The sequence below is a fragment of the Triticum dicoccoides genome, chromosome 2B (genome assembly GCF_002162155.2).
Source record: "Triticum dicoccoides isolate Atlit2015 ecotype Zavitan chromosome 2B, WEW_v2.0, whole genome shotgun sequence".
In the NCBI taxonomy this organism is placed as follows: Eukaryota; Viridiplantae; Streptophyta; class Magnoliopsida; order Poales; family Poaceae; genus Triticum; species Triticum dicoccoides.
The window spans coordinates 5,716,085-5,735,795 of NC_041383.1; the positions used below are offsets into that span (position 1 = coordinate 5,716,085).

The following is a 19,711-nucleotide window of genomic DNA, read 5'->3' on the forward strand; positions in this document are numbered from 1 at the left end:
AGCAGCAGGAGCAGCTCATAGCAATTCATCATATAGCATCAGTAGGAGCAGCTTATAGCAACTCATCATATAACAGCAGCAGCTCATAGCAATTCATCATATAGCAGCAGCAGCTCATAGCAATTCATCATATAGCAGCAGCAGCTCATAGCAATTCATCATATAGCAGCAGCCGGAGCAGCTCATAACAATGCATCATCTAGCAGAAGCAGAAGCAGCTCATAGCAATTCATCGTATAGTGGATCAGAATGAAAATTTGGCAAAAAAATCAGAGGAGATCCTCACCTTGTTGGATGAGCTCATCCTTCAATGGCACCTCAAGGCCATGGCCTGGGAGGAGGGGAGGGGGAATAAGGTGCCTTCTGCCATAGTGTGGCATTAGCCGTAGTTGTGCAGCGCCTGCCAGAGTAGTGTGTTGGACAAACCACAGTGGAGCAGCTGCTGGAGACCATGAGAATGAGGGGCGGCGCCAGAGGGAGGAGCAGCCAGGGAGATTTTCCCCTACCCGCCGGCCATATAGCCTAGATGGACATAGCATCGTCGAGGACCAGACCATATGGGACCAGTGGCGACAACTCGCTGGAGGAACCCTAGTGCTGTAGGCAGGGGATCGAGGTAGAGGGAAAGGGGAGAGGAGATGCAAGCGGGCAGGGCAATGAACGCTTGCGTGTTTGTTTTTACTTGAGGGTTAGGTGTGACACGGGCGTCAGCAGTTGCATTTTGAGTGTAATATAGGCAGACAACAAAGTCATTTCACTATTCCCGTTCCCTTCAATTTTTAGTGAGGTTCTACCCGAAACACACCCCTCCAAAGCGCAATTAGTTCAGCCCAAGCCCATAACTAAAAAATGACTTCTTTACATATTTTATGGCTTATTTTGACAATAAGCCATGAAAAGGCGGAATCGAACTGGCCCTTAACCTGCAATTCAATTGTGCGTGCAATGATGAATCACTCATGCTTGCTATCTGTACATTTAGGCATCATCATACATGGCATAACCTAATACATGTGCATTCCATTGTAGAATCTGGAATATGCAATGTTTATGTTAGTTCATACGTTGCACATGATGTTTAAATGCCCCTTAAATCTGGTCAGTCAAGTGATGGTCTTTAAGCCTCCTTCTTTGCTTCTTTTCTTGATATGTAAGATTTTCTCACACATCTGTTCAATTGTTTGTTTGCATCAGCCAGCCATACTAGGACTGTTTGCTTTAATTACTTGCTGTTCTTGACCTAACACTCTAACAGAGCTTGCCAACGATTTAAACACTAAGGGCTGCTGTAGTGGGGCCTTGTCTAACTCATAGGTGACATAAAGGTTTGGCTGTACACTAAAGTAGGCTCTCCAAGAATACTTGGAGATCCAGTTCGAAGGTATGCCTAGTTTTTACATAGTGCAGACATAGTAAATGCTCATTTCATTGTGTGCAAGTGCAAGAGATGGGGCATGTTTCATTATGTGGTGTTGTTTTGTTATAATCTCATCCTTTTGTGTTCACAGACTGGAAAGTATGCATATTTATATTCCAAGGAGACGAGTAACTAGTTTGTGTCACCTTGCAGAAGGGGTGCAATGAAGATAAGATTGAGGATTTCCAAGTACAAGATGTTAGGAAGGAGCCTTGCAAGAGAAGTAGGAGCTGCGCTGAGCCTCTTCAACCTGCTAAGGTAAGTCACTGTATGCAACTCAACCGTTCAATTCCTTGTTTGTTTCAGGCATATTTAATTTGCTCTTTTCAATTGCTTTATTTGTCCTCAGTTAATGAGATGCCCAAAGAATCATGCCTGATGTTGGGTACTTGTATAACTATTAGTTGACATAATTAAAGGCCTTACCATTTAATTACTCTGCCGAAGTGTGCCTGAAGCTTTGAAGTCTATTAACCAACTATTATTGCATGAGGCTCACAATCTAGTTTATACTACGCTAATGATTGCATAGTTTTGCCTGCTGTAGTATGTTTGTATGAAACCCTCTGCTGTTCATTATGCTCCCTAAGACTTTAATTGAGCTACAAAATGGCCAACTGCTTTCTTACTTATACGCAACGTGTTGTCTAAATTTGTAACTTGTCTATGTTTTCGATTGGGCCCCAACATCATGCTCCTCTGGTGAGCTAAGAGGGATTTTTGTATGCAGACTGCACAGACTATCTTTTTTATAATTTTTAAAATATCACTTGCTTATGCTTCATGACGTGTAACATTATTGTTAGTCCTGTTTTGCCATGTAGTACAAAATAGTGTCTTGCTCGCTTCACTGTTGTAACTATATTTTTGCCCTAGTCATGTGTACTTACAGAAACGTTTCAGGATGAAGTGACATCAACACAAAGATCTGCGAGCAGTGCGTCATGGCCGTTACCGAATGATTATGGATTGGAATTGGAATGTGCTGATGTTCTCGAGCATCAACTAGAGGTGGCAAGACAAAGTGTACATGATTGTCAACGTATAATCAACAAGTTGAGACTGGACATGCAGGTATTAGATGCAGGAGTCAAAAAAATGAAAAAGACACTGAAGTAACCACGAAGGAATTGGAGATTTTGCAGACTGAAATTTGTGTTATCTGAATCCGGCCAATCCTATTTTCTGAAGAGATTATAGTTCAATGGAGTTAAGTTGATGCGCGTCCATGATATATGAGCTGTATTTGCCCAATGTATGTAATTTGTTGTTTGTGTATGCTTTATTATCACCTGTGCCGAACCATAATGCCCAGTGGGTATAATCGGCTGTAATTTCTTTATTGAATAGTGTAGGATTATTCTACGTTTCTATGCCTTGGTCTCTTTGTTGTATAGTGTATATTTTTTAGAGGTGATAGTATTGAGTAGGATACACTACAAGAAATATGTCAACTTGTGACCTTGACTATTGGTCACTGAAAGGTCATTGTTTTTCATTTGCGACCTTTTTTTGACCAAAAACAGAAGGTCAAAAGCTGAGGGTTGTTAACTGACTATAGCGACCTTCTCTGTGAAAATGTCGTGGACGTTTACGACCAAAATATTCCTACTGTGGCGTTTTGGTCACTAGCAACCTTCCCAGGCCACGCAGGCATCTAGCGTGGCAAGCTGATGTGGCACAAGATTCAGTCCGGTCCAATTAGGTGTTTTACATGGGCCGAGCCCATTAATTTGGCCTTTTTAATATTTATTTTTCCTATTACAAATTACAAAGTATGTTTTATCCATGATTGAAGGAACGCGAGGTGATTGGCTTTAACTCTCTTTGTGTAGACGGAGCAAGATCGTCACTGTATAATCCTAGCCACCTGCCAAAAGTGGGCTCTTCATTTCTGAATATTCTGCCAGTTCTTATCTTGTACAGGAGATGTTCTAGAGGCTGGGAGTAATGGTGCCCATACTGAAGGGGGTGCCAACTGCATGAGTTTGACACTGTGGAATTCCAGCATATTTTAGCAAATGTGCAGACCCAAAACAAATGAAGCTGACTTTCATCCATTTATGTTTTTTTTTGTTGAAAAAGGAGGTTGAAAACCACAGGCCTATGCATCAAAAGATGCACACAACAATCATTATTAAATTATTCAACAAACTGTTTACTATAGAGTATAGACTAACAAGCATGAACAGGTAAAGATGCACACAGCAAGGTGATCGCCAAGTCCTTCTAGCATTATAAACTAACAAGCTTGGACAGGTAAAGAGCCCCTGCTCTGCTCCCTAGATACAGAGATACACACCCAACTGCAGTTGACGGCCTGATTGCATGATTGTTTCTGTTTCATTCATGCTCCTGTTGTAATTTTTAACATGTACTGGCACCAACCGGAGAAGATTGGGAATTGCGTTTGGGTCCATTCTGCAATTCACGTGGTGGTAGTTTCAGTTGATCATCGAAATTCCGGTCGTTATGTCTAACATGTAGTAGCACCAACAGGAGCAGATTGGGTATTTCTTGGAAAAATAACAGCCCCTTTCGGTTCATAGTGAGACAGGAGGACTAAGCTATTTTGAATCTATAGATAGATTATTTCGCTTAGTACTATGCACAGAAGGGAGGAGCCAGATTGGTAATTGTGTTCGAATCCATTTTGCAGTTCATATGCTAGCTTCAGCTGATCAAACAGAATGTTAATAGGACTCTAGAAATCAAACATAAGGAAGATTTTCATATCTTAGTACCAACAAAGAACAGATTGGGAATGCATTTGAATTCATATGGCATCTGGAACTGATAAAAAAAGGTGTAGGAAACAGCATCAAGCATTTTCAGATCTCAATACAGTACATGATGTAGTATGTTTCAGATATATGAGCCCTGACAACAGAGCTCGTTCCAGCATTTCAACGAACACACAGCATGCGGCATCTCCAAGATCAAACCTCGACCGCTAGAGCACCAAATCCAATCCGACGCATCAAACAAGTGGACCATCAGTGCTTTGCCCTCCTCCCTGCCGCCGGGGCCTCGGCGGCCTTCCTCTTCCTCGTCGGCGGCGTCCTCGCCGTTAGCCCAGGCCCAGCCGCCGCGGCCTTCCTCTTTGGGGACGCCTTCGCCGGTAACTTGGCAGAAGGAGAAGGAGCAGAAGCCGCCGCGACAGGCTTCTTCCTCTGCAGCCCCCTTGCCGGAGTCACCAGCGCCACCTCCTCCGACTCGCTGGACTCCTCCTCGTCCTCCGACTCGCCGGACTCCTCCACGTCCTCCTCCGACTCCTTACCGTCGACGGCCTCGCGCACCTGGGCCGCGACGCCCCCATCCTCGTCGTGGTCGTCGTCGGAGCCGAGCGCGTCGGCGCGGCGGAGCCTGCCGAGGCTGCCCTCGATGCGGCCCTGGAGGCGGAGGCGCCTGCCGCCTCGCGCGCCCGTGGACCGCTGCGCCTCGCGCGCCCAGGAGAGGAGCGCCGGCGGGTCGGCGCGGTCGGCGCCGGGGAACACGCGCGGCCGCGGGAGCCCGCCGCCGTAGAACCTGCCCGGACCGAGCTCGGCCACCATGGCGAATCAGATCCGGCCTAGCTTCTCGATCTCTTGATCCCGAAAGAAATTTCCTCTCTCTCTCGGTGGGTAGGTGCGGATGTTAGACTGCGGCGGAGGCGATGGGGGCGGCGGGAGAGTTTATCGGCGGGAGGGAGACGCGCGCGCGGCGGGAAAGACGAAATTGGTTTGGCGCCAAACAAAATGGGCCGACTCATCCATCATCTTTGTTTCTTGGCTGGCTGGGCCTGAAAACCACGGCCCACAAACGCCCAATCCCGAATTTGCAACCAAATTGTTTCACAGCAGATTCTCAAAAAAATAATTTGTTTTTACAGCATTTTATTTTATTATATGATTCTAAACATATTTTGGATTCAGTAACTTAAACATATGTTGTAGCTCTGCCCATACCTTTGTTAAATTGTTTAAAACATGCACTGTGATAAATTCATCCGTACTATTTATTTAAACATGTCATTTATAGATTTTAAAAACATGTGATCACGTACGAATGCAGGACTAGAAAGGTTGATACCCTTGTTAGCAATGTTGGGGGCACAAGTGGAGTTTGTAACAAGAAACACGATACATTTTGCCTCCATGAACTGATACCTTAATTTTTCTTACACGAGGAAAACTTGCTGATTGTTACAAGCTGCTAAGCTTAAAAGCCCAACAAATGCCAGCTGACATGCAACCATCAGCGGTGGCTCAGGTTTGGGTGGCGGCGGCTATTAGGAAGGGAGGATAGGGCTGGAGGCGGCGATGTTCGCTAGGTCTTACTTAAAAGAAATTCCTAGGTAAGTCTCGTGTGGACGAGCAGGCAAGCTTGGGTGACATGGCCGATTCGGTTCTCATAAAGAGTATATTCTTGTAAACTTCATTTGTACTTTTTTTTGTATTGGCAAACTGATTTCAATATCACAGTGTGGAACATACGTATCTAGCCAAAGAAAAACAGTAGATAAATGCGACAAAGATAATCTCCATAATCGTGCACATGGAACACACCTCGAATTTGATAGTATCTTGAGGAGCAATGAGAGTTTATTTTTACAAATATAATTTCTACTCTCTCCGATCCATATTAATCGCCGCTGATTTAGTATGAAGTTGTATTAAATCAATGACAATTAATACTCCCTCCGTTCTTAAATATAAATCTTTTAAAAGATTTCAATATGGACTACATACAGAGCAAAATAGTGAATCTACACTCTAAACTACTTCTATATACATCCATATGCAATCTATATTGAAATCTCTAAAAGGATTTATATTTAGAAACAGAGGGAGTATGGATCGAAGGGAGTACAATTAATGATGTTTTCAAAAAGTAATTGCAACAAATGATGTTTCCATGATTTGTAAAATTAATTGCGAGTAATATGTTTTCAAGATTTCTAAGAATAGTTGAGATATACAGATTGATGATACAAGATACTATGAAAATATTCCGCCTTCAATTTCCGGAAACTTGTGTCAAGAAAAAAGAACAAAGATGATCTTGCGAATTACAAACTTCATTTATGCCCACGTGGCTCTTAAATGAAAGATAATAAATTGGTCTCTCTCCTCACTATTTCCCTCTATATATAGTACGAGTCATGTTCTCGACGGTAAGCAATCTTACATGTGACACACACACACACACACGCACACACACACATTCCCATCGACAACCATAGAACATCAAATCAGTGCCTTGTAGTGTTGCATCAGAGGAGAGGATGGAGAAGCACACGATCCGGATCATTGCGCTGGCCCTGCTATTTGTACACCTCCTATGCTCTGCCACCATAGCGCAATGTAAGCAGTGCATCCGCAAACGACATTGCTATTTCACTATCTAATTTATATATCTTCACAAAATTTCGGTTGTTTCTTGTTTCGTTTATCAATCTAGAGAGAAACATGATTTGTATGCTCTTCAACAGGCCGAACAATTGCGGCCAGCGTGGACAACGACGATATCCCTGAAGTGAGCTATAGTTGCAAGAAAAAGTGCTCCTTCTTCAATTGTTGCGCCTGTTGTATTCTTACTGACTGGTGCTACACAAGTTTCCCAAGGTGCGCTAGAAACTGCGGGGAACCCTTCTCGCATTCTGATGAAATGCTAGCCGCGGCGACGGTGACCTCTGAAACTATGCCGACCAGGTCTGCAGTACACACAGATGGCTTCATGCGAGGCATCGTCCCAAATGAGTTCGGCAATTGTCGTGTTTAGTATAGCATCGTTGCTATCCTAAATAGCTATTGCAGTTTTATTTGTCATTTTTTGTTTGAAATTTTTTATTTCCAATTATTTCTGGCTAAGTTATATCGTACAACAAGTAATGTGAGGCCTAAAACAAGTGTCTGTTTTCCCACCATACATACATACATACGTACATACATGTGGAGTGTGTTGAATCTAGCGACTGACCGCCGTGACGAGTGCCATGGAACAAGATCTCTAATAAATGCTTCTAATTTGGACCAAAAACATATCTCTGGTTTTACATAGGAAAGAATAATATGTAGAAATTCCAGCACCGATTAATTATTACTCCCTTCAATCCATAATAATTATCGCTGATTTAGTACGGTGGTATTAGCTGGAGATGCTCTCAGTGCTTTGCCCTCGGAGGCAAGTCCTAGCGATCGTAAACGAAACGGCAGTCCCAGGAGTAGACAGCGGTAAAAATACTGCAACGATTCTAGCGCAGCGCAAGTCCTAAAGTAGACAACGGCAAATCATTTTTTCCAAAAAAATAATATATTTTTATAATATACATTGAACAAGTTTTAAAATATAGTGAACCTTTTTTGTAAGCAAACACTGAACACATTTCAAATACACAAATGAACATTTTGTAGTATGCGTTGAACAATTGTTTAATGCATGATGAACAAATTTTAAATACACAATGAACATTTTGTAGTATGCCCTGAACAATTGTTTAATGTACGATGGAATTTTTTTAAGTACACAATGAACATTTTTTTAATATACGTTGAACAATTTCATAATATACGGTGAACATTTTTGTAATACATGATGAACATTTTTAAAAATTCAAACGTGGCCTATTTCATAGTATATACGATGAAGATTTTCTTAATACGATGAAGATTTTGGTAATACACGGTGGACTTTTATATAATACGCAATAAAGAGAAGAAAGACAGAAACAGAAAATAGAAAAGGAAACATAAAAGAAAAAAAATGAAAGGAGAGAGGAACCAAAAGAGAGAGAAAATAAAAAACCGGAGCAAAACAGCTGAAAACCGGACAAAAACAGTGAAAAAACTGGATATAAAAAACCATAAAAGAAAAATGAAGAAAAAACCCGCAAGGAATAGAGAAGGAAGCAGCAGCGAACGAATCAAACGAATCAAACGACAAAAGCCAATCCCGTACGTGGGCCGGCCCAACAGGAGGCTCGCCTCAGCGAAAGGACGTCGTTCTGACGCTAACGAGCGTCAAATAGGGTTTGCGGACCCTGGGGGCCCTAGTATTTCGGGACCCTGTGCAAGCGCACAGCTCACACAAGCCCTTCAACGGGTTGTAGTCTTGTAGAGACACGTCTTGTGAACATGCACATTACTTTGAAAATAAAATAAAATATTTAAATTTACTTTAAAATATCAGAAAATGGGAGCATGCAGTATTCTTGTTGTATGAACAGTCGGATCATAAATACCAATTGAAAAAGTACACAAATAATTTTTTTTACCATGAATATGAATATGTCTTCTCATGGCGTGCATTTTTTTTTCTTTTTGTAGGTTTTAGGCACATGTGTTGTGAACGTTCACAATTGTTTTCCATTTCGTTAGACATTTAAATTTGATTCTTGTTCTTCTTTTAAACATGGAAGTGAGAGCAACTCCAGCAGAGTCACCTTATGACCTTGATCGTCGTTTTAACAACTGTCAATATGGCTATTTTTCCTCAAAATGACACTCTAGTAGGGCCGCCATATGTCTACTAGTAGGGCCACCCAGGAGAGGAGCGCAGGCGGATCGGCGCTTCTCCTCCACCCAAGCCAGCCGCAACCTCTTCTTGCATCCACCGTCCAGACAGTTGTCGCCTTTCCTTCCCTGTTCATGTGTGCCACACAACCACCAGCGACCCACATCGGAAGCGTCACTCCTGCTATGGTCTATGGACGCCACTGCATGCGGCTGCCTCATCACAACATCAGGCCACCGCACGCATGTTAGACACCATGTAGAGATGCTTCTAGCTACTACACACTCCAGCTATGTTGTGGCCTTCCCCCTTTTGACTATTTCCAAAAAATTAAGCGTTGCACGTGAAGAATTCTTCATATGAGTAATCAAGATTGGTTCTTGATTGTCGCAGTTTCTCTTTCGATTCCTATCATAATCTCTCCATTCCTCTTCTCCAGTGTCTTCATCCGGCCATCATCTTTCTTTTCTGTTATTTTTTGTGATGGCTACGTGCACATGTGTCTCTTGATTTTGCAGCAGGCCGCATCTATTCTACGCTCTACTTCATGGAGGTATACGCACTGATGTTTCATCTTGTGTTTGATCTTTCAAGCCCATGCTGCATTCTAATTTCTTCCCCTTCCCTTACTGCTGTGCATCAGGATGTTCCATATGCCTGCCTCTTTATCTGTATTCCTTATTCAACCTTCCGACCACTGCATTTTTATTCGTCTACAGAGATCAATACTGCACCCGTATGACGAGATGATCTGCTCAAGATTTTTATGTTTAATGTTGTCACTTTGTGATTATCTCTATACTACAATATGTATGTTTTGGCAATAATTACAATGGTTTGTTCGTTTTATTCCTGCAGGTATACAGTGCATTCTAGGCATTACCCTATATTTTACCCAAATCAATATGACCTCACTGACAACCGATGACCTTCTTTGCTCTTGAATCAGTATCCCACATACGAATGACTGATGAAGATTTTCTCTACTCTTAAATCCGAGCGATCTTAATATTGCAAAACTTCCTTCACTTTCAGGATCGATCCTTCAACTTATCATGCATGTACTTAGTATAAAGGTTCAGTATTGCAAAACTTCCTTCACTTTCAGTCTCGGTGCCGCCTGCAAGCGCCTCAACCTGTACAAAGATTGGGAGAAAAGGATGGCAATCAACTTCCAATGAGGCAACAAGATCAGGTAGATATGCAGCCGGCGGAAGTGTTTGCTTGGTCAGGGGAGGAGAACTGCTGCGTCACACATGAACTACACCATGATCTGTTGCCATGAAGAGAGACACCCCAGATCAAGATAGTTGCAATATTTTGATGATGATTGCAGATGTTACTTTTTTTTATTCGGTGACTGAGTCTCAATCATTCCGATGGTTTCTGTCGTGAGTTAATTCAACATATATGCACACCCCGAGAGTGTTTACAAGTATAGGCATGTGAACTGTCCAAGGAAGATGATACTATCTGATGGAATCATCTAGCAGTTCCTGATGGTTGTGCTCTCAAGTGGTATTTTCCTAATGTATAGACATACAAAATATATCCTGCTTTAATTGTTCTAACAGATTGTTATTCTTTTATTGCTTAAGTGCTACACCTATTGCCTAATTATGTCCAGCTTTTTCGGAATTAGTAAGATTAACTTTACTAATCTCTCTTCATTGTCATAGTTGTTTTTTTTTTGCGGGGGATTGTCATAGTTGTTTGACACAGCGTAAATGCAATTGTCTTTGGAACAGGTTATCCTGACTTCTCAAGCCATAATTTTAACAATATTAATTAGAATATAATAGACGGGATGCATAATATGCTTATGGAAAGCTATATTCAGTTATTGAACCAAAGTTCTTCACTATGCTAAGTTTAAGAACTTTCTCACTTGCCTGGAATTGTCTTATTAAGTCAAATTTGCTCACTACTTTATGTCATTTCAAACTTACTTTTCTCGCTAATTATCGTATAATAATTTACTCACTGAATGTAGAGGTTCAATAAAATTGCCGAATTATGGTACAACCTGAACTGGTATGTTTCTCTTCTCGTCGTCATGCATATCTTCTTGCACACTATTCTGTTTCTACTCTTCAAGTGACAGCACTGTCCTTCCTGTTAATGTAGATGACTGCTCGATGTTGTCACAAGATGAAGATAAGAAGTGAGGTATGATGCAAGTGACTAAGAAGAAGCATTATCACCTCCAAAGGAAATCTCCAATGCCTATTTGAATTGTGGGTTTTTTATTTGCACTTAGTTTTTCAGATGTTTTGGTTGAGCGGATGATTGAGTAGTACCGGGAGTAAACATTGATATAAAAACACATAATCTTTGTATTTCTAGCCAATTGTGCATTGTTCAGTTTTATGAAATGGGTTTATTTTATCTAAACTATCTATATTTCATTTGTCTAATATATCCAGTTTTTTCTTGCTACAATTCCCGCAGCAACGCGCGGGGTGTCATCTAGTTTTCATAATCGTGCACATGCAACACACGTCCAATTTAATAGTATGTTGAGCCGCAATAAGAGTTTATTTTTACAAATATACTTTCTATTCTCTCTGATCCTATTAATTGTCTCTAATTTAGTATGAAGTTGTACTAAATAAACGACAATTAATATGGATCGAAGGGAGTACAATTAATCATGTTTAAAAAAATTAATTTTAATAAATGATGTTTCCATGTTTTGTAAAGGTAATCACAATTAATATGTTTTCAAGATTAGATGAGATATATAGATTAATCATACAAGATATTATGTAAATATTCCGCCATCAATTTAAGGAAACTTGTGTCAAGAAAAAAAAAGACGATCTTGCGAATTACAAACTTCATTTATGCCCACGTGGCTCTTAAATGAAAGATAATAAATTGATCTCTCCCCTCACGATTTCCCTGTATATATATATATATATATATATATATATAGTACGAGTCATGTGCTCGACGGTAAGCAATCTTACAAGTGAGACACACACACACACACACACACACACACACACACATTCTCATCAACACCCATAGAACATCACATCAGTGCCTAGTAGTGTTGCATCAGAGGAGAGGATGGAGAAGCACACGATCCGGATCGCTGTGCTGGCCCTGTTATCTGTACACCTCCTATGCTCCGCAACCATAGCACAATGTAAGCAATGCATCCGCAAACAACATTGCTATTTCACTATCTAAATTTATATATCTTTGCAAAATTTTGGTTGTTTCTTATTTTGTTTATCAATCCAGAGAGAAAAGTGACTTGTATGCTATTCAACAGGCCGAACCACTGCGGCTGGCATGGACAACGACGATATCCATGAAGAGGGCATCGTATGTTGCCACAAAAAGTGCTCCTTCTTTCATTGTTGCGCATGTTGTACTTATACTGACTGGTGCTACACAAGTTTTGAGAGGTGCAATAGAAACTGCCTGGTTCCCTTATCGCATTCTGATGAAGTGCTAGCGCGACGACGGTGACCCCCGAAACTGTGCCAACTAGGTCTGCAGTACGCACGGACGGCTTCATGAGAGGTGTCATCCCAGAAGAGTTCGGCAATTGTCATGTGTAGTATAGCATCGTTGCGGTGACCCCTGCTCCTTTACCCGCCTAGCCGAATTTATTTGCCTGTCCCTTAAGGCATATGTAATGCGTGATGTGTGAAGAAATAAGTTTCCAATAGCCTAGACAGCTATTGCAGTTTTATTTGTCATATTTTGTTTGAACTTTTTATTTCCAATTATTTCTTGCTAAGTTATATCGTACAACAAGTAATGTGAGGCCTAAAACAAGTGTCTATTTTCCCACCATACATACATACATACATACATTGATACATACATACATACATGTGGAGCGTGTATGAATCTGACGACTGACTGCCGTGATGAGCGATAAAACAATATCTCTAATAAATGCTTCTGTTTCGGACCAAAAACATATCTTTGGTTTTGCATAGGGAAGAATGATATGCAGAAATTCCAGCACCTATTAATTATTACTCCCTTCAATCCATAATAATTGTCGCTGATTTAGTACATTGGTTTTAGTTGGTAAAGAAAATGTTGGTGGAAGTAGCAGCAAACATAAGTAAGAAACGGACGGTCATATGTTCAGTACCAACAAAAGAATAGACTTCCTTCGAAATGAAAAAACAGAAAAAGAGAATGGGAACCCACTTGGAATCTTTTTGCAGTTCAGATCTGAGCACGGTACAGGGACTAGTAAGCACCAAACATTTTCAGATCTGAGTCCAGTACACGGACTAATAAGCACCAGACAGTTTCAGATCCGAGTCCAGTACAGGGACTCTTTTTTTTGCAGGTGCAGTAAGGAACTAGTAGTATGTTTCTGGAGGGATTTGATTCAACTAAATTTCGTTCCACCATTTCAACGAACAAACAGCGTGCTGCATCTCCAAGAACTGGACCATCAGCGGTTTGCCCTCACTGTAGAAGAAATAATCATGGCATTGACTTCACTGGTAGCACTGTCATCATTCTCATGTTCTAAAACCGAATCTTGATAGAGCGCCACCATTTCCCGGACATCATGCAACTGGACTTCTTGTTTACATTAATGGTCTCTTCCCCATTTCTCATCAAAAATGAAACAAAGCCCTTCAGCATGCCTATAAGCTCTCAGCGCCAACCATTTGTCTTCCTGTCCTATTCCTCGACCAGGCTCTGAAACTCGTTTCTCTTCGATAGACTTGGTTGTAGAAGATTTCAGAGCTGGAAGAGTGGGACTCTAAAAGGTGTTAACTCTCTTAGTAACTAAAGGTGTAGAAGATTTCACAGTTTCATCACCTAATTCTTCATGTAACAAGGCGAGCTGGTAGGCTGAATCCAGAGCAGATGGTTGTTGCAAACCAACCATGACTCTTACGGCAGGTTTCAACCCTTCTATGAATCTGGTAACATAGTGGATAGTGTTAGGAAACTCCTCGTATGCTGTGATTTGATCATACACTTCAGTAAACACTTCCACATAATTCTCCACTATGCTAGTGTACTGAATGTTGAACATCTTTCGGAGCAGACTCTGGTGATGGTTTCTGCCAAAGCAAGACTGCAACAGGCGACAAAATTCTTCCCAGGTACGATTTGGTACCTGTCGTTGAACTGACTCCAACCAATGAGCATCCGGACCCTCAAACATGGATGAAGAGAAAGGAATCCACTGATGACGCAACGTGCTCCATAGTTTAAAATAATCTTCATATTGGTTCCTCCAGAGCTTCGGATTGGAGCCATCAAATTGGTTCCTCGAGAGCTTCAGATTGGGGTCGATGGTACCGCCTACCACCGTAGAAGATGCGGTGGCTGCTCATGCCTTCGGAGAGTTGAGCTTGGGAGACCCAGGCTCAGAGCGTGCAGCATGGTTAAGTTCACCTCACAGCTCGTCTAAATCGACACCAATGGAGACCTTGACGCCATCGATCTGCCCCGATAGCTGATCCAATTTGGCGTCCAACCTAGCGATAGCGCAGATGGTGTGGTCGCTGTGGTCGGAGAGGCTCTTTGTCAACGCCTGGTCGAAATCACCCCGCAGTTGCTCATAGATCGCCTTCGTCTCTGGCTAGATCCAATCCATGGCCTCCTCTTGACAATGATCCGCGAATCTGGTGTGGTGGGGATTGGTGGCAACTCTAGGGTTACAAGGCTCTGATATCAGATTGTAAGGAGCTCTATTTCAAATCTATGGTGGCTATGCCTCGAGTTCAGATTACAATTTGAATTCACTGCAAATGGAGTCCATCTGGCTCACGCCATGGATGCCTCATCTCTATCCTAGCCAAAATAGATTGCCGTCCTGGTCTATCCTTCCTCTCCTCTCTCTTGGCACACAACTTAAATAATTACAAGGCCAAGGCCCATTATGCGCTTGCAAGCCACGTCAGAAGCTGCGTTCGTCGCTTGGGCCGGCTTGTATCTTTAAACATGGCTTCCCGCACCTTAGGTGCCTGTAGGTCGTTGAGAGTCTTACTTAAAAGAAATTCCTAGCTAGGTCTCGTGTGGATGAGCAGGCAAGCTCGGTTGGCATGGCCGATTTGGTTCTCATGAAAACTCTTATAAACTTCATCTAAGGCAAACTGATTTCAATATCACGGTGCAAAAACAGTAGACAAATGCAACAAACAATAATTTCCATAATCGTGCACGCACGAGTTTGATAGTATCTTGACGTGCAATGAGAATCTGTTTTTATAAATATAATACCTACTATCTTTGGTTCATATAATTGTCGCTGAGTTAGTATTAACTTGTACTAAATCACCGACAAATAATATTGATTGAAAGGAGTACATGTGTTTTCAAAAATTATATGCAATTAATGATGTTTCCATGATTTCAATACAATTAATAGATTTCCAAGATCTCTACGATTACTTGAGATATATAGATTGATGATACAAGATACTATACAAATATTCCGCCATCAATTTCCATAAACTTGTGTCAAGAGAAAAGAAAAAAAGATGATCTTGCGAATTAAGTTCTTCATTTATGCCCACGTGGCTCTTGAATGAAAAATACTAAGCTGATCTCTCTCCTCACGATCTCCCTGTATATATAGCACGAGCCATGTGCTCGACGGGAAGCAATCGTATGAGTGAAACATACATATATATTTTTCATCAACAACCATAGAATATCACGTCAGTGCCTTGTAGTGTTGTATTAGAGGAGAGGATGGACAAGCAGACGATCCGGATCGCTGCGCTGGCCCTGCTATCTCTACACCTCCTATGCTCCGCCACCATAGCGCAATGTAAGCAGTGCATCTGCAAACAACATTGCTATTTCACTCTCTAATTTGTATATCTTCGCAAAATTTCGGTTGTTTCTTGTTTTGTTTATCAATTCGGAGAGAAAAGTGATATGTATGCTATTCGACAGGCCGAATTGTCGCAGCCGGCATGGACAACGACGATATCCATGAAATGAGCGTGGGTTGCCAGAAAAAGTGCTCCTACGCCTATCATTGTTGCATCTGTTGTATTAATACTGACTGGTGCTACACAAGTTCCGAGAGGTGCGATAGAAACTGCCCGGATCTCTTCTCGCATTCTGATGAAACTGTGCTGACCAGGTCTGCAGTACGCACGGACGGCTTGATGAGAGGCATCATCCCACAAGAGTTCGGCAATTGTCGTGTGTAGTATAGCATCGTTGCGGTGACCCCTGCCCCTTTACCCGCCTAGTCGAATTTATTTACTTGTCCCTTAAGGCATATGTAATGCGTCATGTGTGGAGAAATAAGTTTGCAATACCCTAGATAGCTGTTGCGGTTTTATTTGTCATATTTTGTTTGAATGTTTTTATTTCCAGTTATTTCTGGCTAAGTTATATCGTACAACAAGTAATGTGAGGCCTAAAACAAGTGTCTGTTTTCCCACCATACATACATACATGAATGTGGAGCGTGTATGAATCTGGCGACTGACTGCCGTGATGAGTGCTGAGGGAGTCCCGGACTAGGGGGTGTCCTGACAGCCGAACTATCATCGTCGGCCGGACTCCAAGACTATGAAGATATAAGATTGAAGACTTCGTCCCGTGTCCGGATGGGACTTTCCTTGGCGTGAAAGGCAAGCTTGGCGATACGGATATGTAGATCTCCTACCATTGTAACCGACTCTGTGTAACCCTAGCCCTCTCCGGTGTCTATATAAACCGGATGGCTTTAGTCCGTAGGACGAAGAACAACAATTATACCATAGGCTAGCTTCTAGGGTTTAGCCTCCTTGATCTCGTGGTAGATCTACTCTTGTAATACCCACATCATCAATATCAATCAAGCAGGACGTAGGATTTTACCTCCATCAAGAGGGCCCAAACCTGGGTAAAACATTGTGTCCCTTGTCTCCTGTTACCATCCGCCTAGACGCACAGTTCGGGACCCCCTACCCGAGATTCGCCGGTTTTGACACCGACATTGGTGCTTTCATTGAGAGTTCCTCTGTGTCGTCACCGATAGGCTCGATGGCTTCTTCGATCATCACCAACGACGCAGTCCAGGGTGAGACTTTTCTCCCCGGACAGATCTTCGTATTCGGCGGCTTTGCACTGCGGGCCAATTCGCTTGGCCATCTGGAGCAGATCAAAACCTACGCCCCTGGCCGTCAGGTCAGATTTGGAAGTTTGAACTTCACGGCTGACATCCGCGGAGACTTGATCTTCGATGGATTTGAACCACAGCCGAGCGCGCCGCACTGTCACGATGGGCATGATTTAGCTCTACAGCCGGACAGTGCCCTGGAGGCCGCACACCAGTCCGCTCCGACCCTCGATTCGAAGCCGGCTGCGCAGATCGAGGACGGATGGTTAGACGCCGCCTCTGGGGCTGCAACCTCTACTGCGATGGAGTCGAATACTAGCCTTGTCCCCTGTGAAGCTCGTGACTCCGAGGTGCCGGACTCCTCGCCGGACTCCGTACCTCCCGCGACCCCTCCAATTGAATCCGATTGGGCGCCGATCATGGAGTTCACCGCTGCGGACATCTTTGAACACTCACCTTTCGGCGACATCTTAAGTTTGCTAAAGTATCTCTCGTTATCAGGAGAGCCCTGGCCGGACTGCGGTCAGGACGGTTGGGATACGGCTGACCGGCCACCCGGTGGCCGCGACAGAGAGGCCTCTAGGCCCTCCATTAGAACCGTACCCCGACGTCGCTTGAAAAGCACAAGACCATAGGGGAACGCTCCGGATTTGCGAGACATATTGGAGGATAAGGCAAGACAATCAAGATCGATCTACGGATCGTGGGAGCGCCCCATGATACGTGACGACAACCGTCGCGCCGGACACAGCAAGTCCGGCCGGGCCGAACACAGTAGACAAAACTCTTTTGAGCTTCGTCGTGATATAGCCCAATATAGAGGCGCCGCACACCCACTATGCTTCACAGATGAAGTAATGGATCATCAAATCCCCGAAGGGTTTAAACCCGTGAATATTGAATCTTATGATGGCACAACGGACCCCGCGGTTTGGATCGAAGACTATCTCCTTCATATCCACATGGCCCGCGGTGATGATCTCCATGCCATCAAATACCTCCCACTCAAGCTTAAAGGACCAGCTCGGCATTGGCTTAACAGCTTACCAGCAGAATCAATTGGGAGTTGGGAGGACCTGGAAACCGCATTCCTTGATAACTTCCAGGGCACGTATGTGCGACCACCAGACGCTGGCGACCTAAGCCACATAATTCAGCAGCCAGACGAATCGGCCAGACAATTCTGGACATGGTTCTTAACTAAGAAAAATCAAATCGTCGACTGTCCGGATGCAGAGGCCCTCGCGGCCTTCAAACATAACATCCGTGACGAGTGGCTTGCCCGGCACCTGGGGCAGGAAAAGCCGAAATCCATGGCAGCCCTCACATCACTCATGACCCGCTTCTGCGCGGGAGAAGACAGCTGGCTAGCCCGCAGCAACAACCTCAGCAAAAATTCTGGCAGGCCGGATATCAAGGACCACAATGGCAGGTCGCGTCGCAACAAGAACAAACGCCGCATTAACAACGACAATAACGAGGATACGACAGTCAATGCCGGATTCAGAGGCTCTAAATCCGGTCAGCGGAAAAAGCCATTCAAAAGAACTACTCCGGGTCCGTCCAATTTGGACCGAATACTCGACCGCTCGTGCCAGATACACGGCACCCCCGACAAGCCAGCTAACCACACCAACAGGGACTGTTGGGTATTCAAGCAGGCAGGCAAGTTAATTGCCGAAAACAACGACAAAGGGCTGCATAGCGATGACGAGGAAGAGACCCGACCGCCGAACAATAGAGGACAGAAGGGTTTCCCCCCACAAGTGTGGACGGTGAACATGATATACACAACCCACATACCCAAAAGGGAGCGGAAGCGTGCACTTAGGGATGTATACGCGATGGAGCCAGTCGCCCCGAAGTTCAACCCATGGTCCTCTTGCCCGATCACTTTTGATCGAAGGGACCACCCCACCAGCATCCGCCACGGCGGATTCGCTGCATTGGTGCTAGACCCAATTGTCGATGGATTTCACCTCACTAGAGTCCTGATGGACGGCGGCAGCAGCCTGAACATGCTTTATCAGGATACAGTGCGCAAAATGGGCATAGACCCCTCAAGGATTAAACCCACAAAGACGACCTTTAAAGGTGTCATACCAGGTGTAGAGGCCAACTGTACAGGCTCAGTTACACTGGAAGTGGTCTTCGGATCCCCGGATAACTTCCGAAGCGAGGAGTTAATCTTGACATAGTTCCGTTCCGCAACGGCTATCATGCTCTGCTCGGACGTACCACGTTTGCAAAGTTCAACGTGGTGCCGTGCTATGCATACCTCAAGCTCAAGATGCCAGGCCCTCGAGGAGTCATCACGGTCAACGGAAACACGGAACGCTCTCTCCGAACGGAGGAACATACAGCGGCTCTCGCGGCAGAAGTACAGTGCAGCCTCTTAAGGCAATTCTCGAGTCCGGCCGTTAAGCGACCGGACACGGCTAAACGCGCCCGGAGTAACCTACAACAAGACCACCTGGCACGTTCCGAGCACGCGTAGCAGTGCGGCCCCAACCCCAGCCCCTGCAAAATTTCAAGACAGGTCCTTCGCGTACATCATTACGCTCTGGAGATACCATGGGCATGGGGGGAGGGGCACGACCACGATAGGACCAGAATGCGGCTTAACCACACCAGGGGCTCTCAAGTGTGTCGTTCTTTTTTTTCTTTTTTTTCTTCTTATCTTTACCCACAGGACTCCGTTCATCAGAGGACCTATCCGGCAGCAGACCTGC

General features: G+C 43.8%; 2 protein-coding genes and 1 long non-coding RNA gene across 3 annotated transcripts; all 3 read left to right on the forward strand.

Annotated features, from left to right (window-relative positions):
- The first annotated feature begins 6,594 nt into the window (after nt 1–6,594).
- On the forward strand, nt 6,595–7,312 carry LOC119366772. Its single transcript, XM_037632495.1, has 2 exons — nt 6,595–6,762; nt 6,891–7,312. The coding sequence occupies exons 1-2, from the start codon at nt 6,684–6,686 to the stop codon at nt 7,178–7,180; spliced, it is 369 nt and encodes a 122-aa protein (XP_037488392.1). The 5' UTR covers nt 6,595–6,683; the 3' UTR covers nt 7,181–7,312.
- A 4,572-nt stretch (nt 7,313–11,884) lies between these two features.
- On the forward strand, nt 11,885–12,627 carry LOC119366773. Its single transcript, XR_005176102.1, has 2 exons — nt 11,885–12,065; nt 12,195–12,627. It is a non-coding gene; the product is annotated as an uncharacterized LOC119366773 (long non-coding RNA).
- A 2,928-nt stretch (nt 12,628–15,555) lies between these two features.
- On the forward strand, nt 15,556–16,214 carry LOC119366774. The gene is made up of 2 exons (XM_037632496.1): nt 15,556–15,689; nt 15,818–16,214. The coding sequence occupies exons 1-2, from the start codon at nt 15,611–15,613 to the stop codon at nt 16,078–16,080; spliced, it is 342 nt and encodes a 113-aa protein (XP_037488393.1). The 5' UTR covers nt 15,556–15,610; the 3' UTR covers nt 16,081–16,214.
- The last annotated feature ends 3,497 nt before the right edge of the window (nt 16,215–19,711 follow it).

Coding starts and splice junctions, on each gene's coding strand:
- LOC119366772 (XM_037632495.1), top strand. CDS start 6,684: ATGGAGAAGCACACGATCCGGATCATTGCGCTGGCCCTGCTATTTGTA. Junction 6,763..6,890: donor CTCTGCCACCATAGCGCAAT/GTAAGCAGTGCA, acceptor GCTCTTCAACAG/GCCGAACAATTGCGGCCAGC.
- LOC119366774 (XM_037632496.1), top strand. CDS start 15,611: ATGGACAAGCAGACGATCCGGATCGCTGCGCTGGCCCTGCTATCTCTA. Junction 15,690..15,817: donor CTCCGCCACCATAGCGCAAT/GTAAGCAGTGCA, acceptor GCTATTCGACAG/GCCGAATTGTCGCAGCCGGC.